Source organism: Salpingoeca rosetta (assembly GCF_000188695.1).
Source record: "Salpingoeca rosetta unplaced genomic scaffold supercont1.22, whole genome shotgun sequence".
In the NCBI taxonomy this organism is placed as follows: Eukaryota; class Choanoflagellata; order Craspedida; family Salpingoecidae; genus Salpingoeca; species Salpingoeca rosetta.
Window position 1 is genome coordinate 82,236 of NW_004754912.1, and position 1,688 is coordinate 83,923.

Below are 1,688 nucleotides of genomic sequence, written 5' to 3' on the forward strand. Positions count from 1 at the left end.
TGTTCTCTTCACGCCGCCAACACACCAAATTCACCTTCACGCAAGCGTCACTGTCTCCACCCCACCACCTCATTGTTGTATATTGTGAATGCATGTCACCAGGCCTACTTTGTCGTGCATGCGATGCCGCACCTCCTGTACGGCATCAACGGCGTCCACCGCATTGAGGCTTCCCAAGACAAGGCCGTGCTTGGCGTCTTCTGGCTCTTCACGGGCTTCCAAGCCCTCCACACCATCGAATCCGCGGTACGCAGCCGACAGACTGACACAAGCACAGACACACACACACACACACGCCTGTCTCTGTCTCTCTAGTGTTGGGTCGTCTGTCTCTGATGTCTGCAGTCTCCCTTCATGCAACTCACTGCATGCATGTGCTCGTGCACTCACTCACACCTTGCCCGTCTCCCGCTTTGTCTTGCTGCCACTCTTCCCCTCTTATCCTCCCCCCCCCCCAAAAAAAACAACAACAACAACAACACCAAACAGCTGTGGTGCGATCGCCCACTGACCGTGATTGCGGTCGACCTTGGGCGCAACCTCGTGCGCATCCTCTCCACCACTGGCATTGCCATCGCTTTTGGCATCTACGACCAGTGATGTCTGTTACCAACCCGCCACAAACAGCGTGACGCGAGTGAGCCGTGGAGTGTGAGTGACGTGACGTGAGCCACGGACTGAGCTGAGCGGACAGTTCTTGCACTCTCCACCATCTTTGTAGCTTCTCTGTTTGCCCTGTGGAAATTTTGTTGGTATTGTTACCAAATTTCTTGCCTTCACCAACACCCAATACAAGCCACCAAGCGCAGAGCGCAGCAGCTCAGAACACACAGCAAAGCGCACACAGCCACACTTGCAGCCATGAAGATGTTGAATGGGGCGCTGGCGTCCGCCATCTTCTATGGCGTGTCGTCACTCGCCATCATGGGCGTGAACAAGATGGTCCTCACAGGATACGCGTAAGTGATAGTGAACATGTAGCGAGAGATCAGCACGGGCAATGGCGCGGTGTGACAAGCACAAGGTGCATGTGCATGTGTGTGTATGTGTGTGATGCCTGCTGCTCCTTGTTGGCTCATGGCGCATCACACTTGACTGCAACTGCAACACAACAGATTCCCTTCTGCGTCAGTGGTCGCGTTGTGTCAGATGGTGCTGACGATCCTGATCCTGCCGCTGGCAAAGCAGTTAAAAATCATCGAGTACCCAGACATCTCTTCAAACATCGTGCGCAAGGTGTGTATGAGTGTGTATGTGTGTATGAGTGTGTATGTGTCTGTCTGCGTGCGTGCGTGTGTGTCTGTCTGTCTGCGTGCGTGCGTGTGTGTCTGTCTGTCTGCGTGCGTGCGTGTTTGTCTGTCTATCTGCGTGCGTGCGTGTGTGTGTGTGCATCTGTGTGTGTATTTACGATTTTGTGGTTCTTGCTGTTCTGAGTGCGTCTTGGCTTGTCTGGGTGGCTGCACGCCTGTCTGCCACGCACACGTTCCCTCAATGCACAACACATGTCGCATCTGCCTCACCACCGCGTGCACTCCCAGGTGTTCCCGCTGCCGCTCCTTTTCCTGGCCAACCTGGTGACGGGCCTTGGTGGCACCAAGCGCATCAACCTTCCCATGTTCACCCTCCTTCGCCGGTGTGTGTGTGTGTGTGTGTGTGTGTGTGTGTGTGTATGTCTGTCTGTCTGTCTG

At 54.8% G+C, this 1,688-nt stretch overlaps 2 protein-coding genes across 2 annotated transcripts in view; both read left to right on the forward strand.

Moving 5' to 3' along the window:
• The window catches only part of PTSG_12566 (uncharacterized protein), a 1,427-nt gene extending 566 nt beyond the window's left edge, over positions 1-861 (forward strand). The window contains exons 3-4 of the mRNA XM_004990726.1: positions 103-246; positions 490-861. Of these exons, the coding sequence (XP_004990783.1) occupies positions 103-246; positions 490-600 (255 nt within the window). The 3' untranslated portion in view covers positions 601-861. The remainder of the gene's footprint in view (positions 1-102; positions 247-489) is intronic.
• PTSG_12567 (uncharacterized protein) overlaps positions 800-1,688 on the forward strand; it is a gene marked incomplete at its 3' end in the record, with an annotated part of 7,399 nt that continues 6,510 nt past the window's right edge. The window contains exons 1-3 of the mRNA XM_004990727.1: positions 800-959; positions 1,116-1,236; positions 1,539-1,635. Coding sequence (XP_004990784.1) covers positions 862-959; positions 1,116-1,236; positions 1,539-1,635 — 316 coding nt within the window. The 5' untranslated portion in view covers positions 800-861. The remainder of the gene's footprint in view (positions 960-1,115; positions 1,237-1,538; positions 1,636-1,688) is intronic.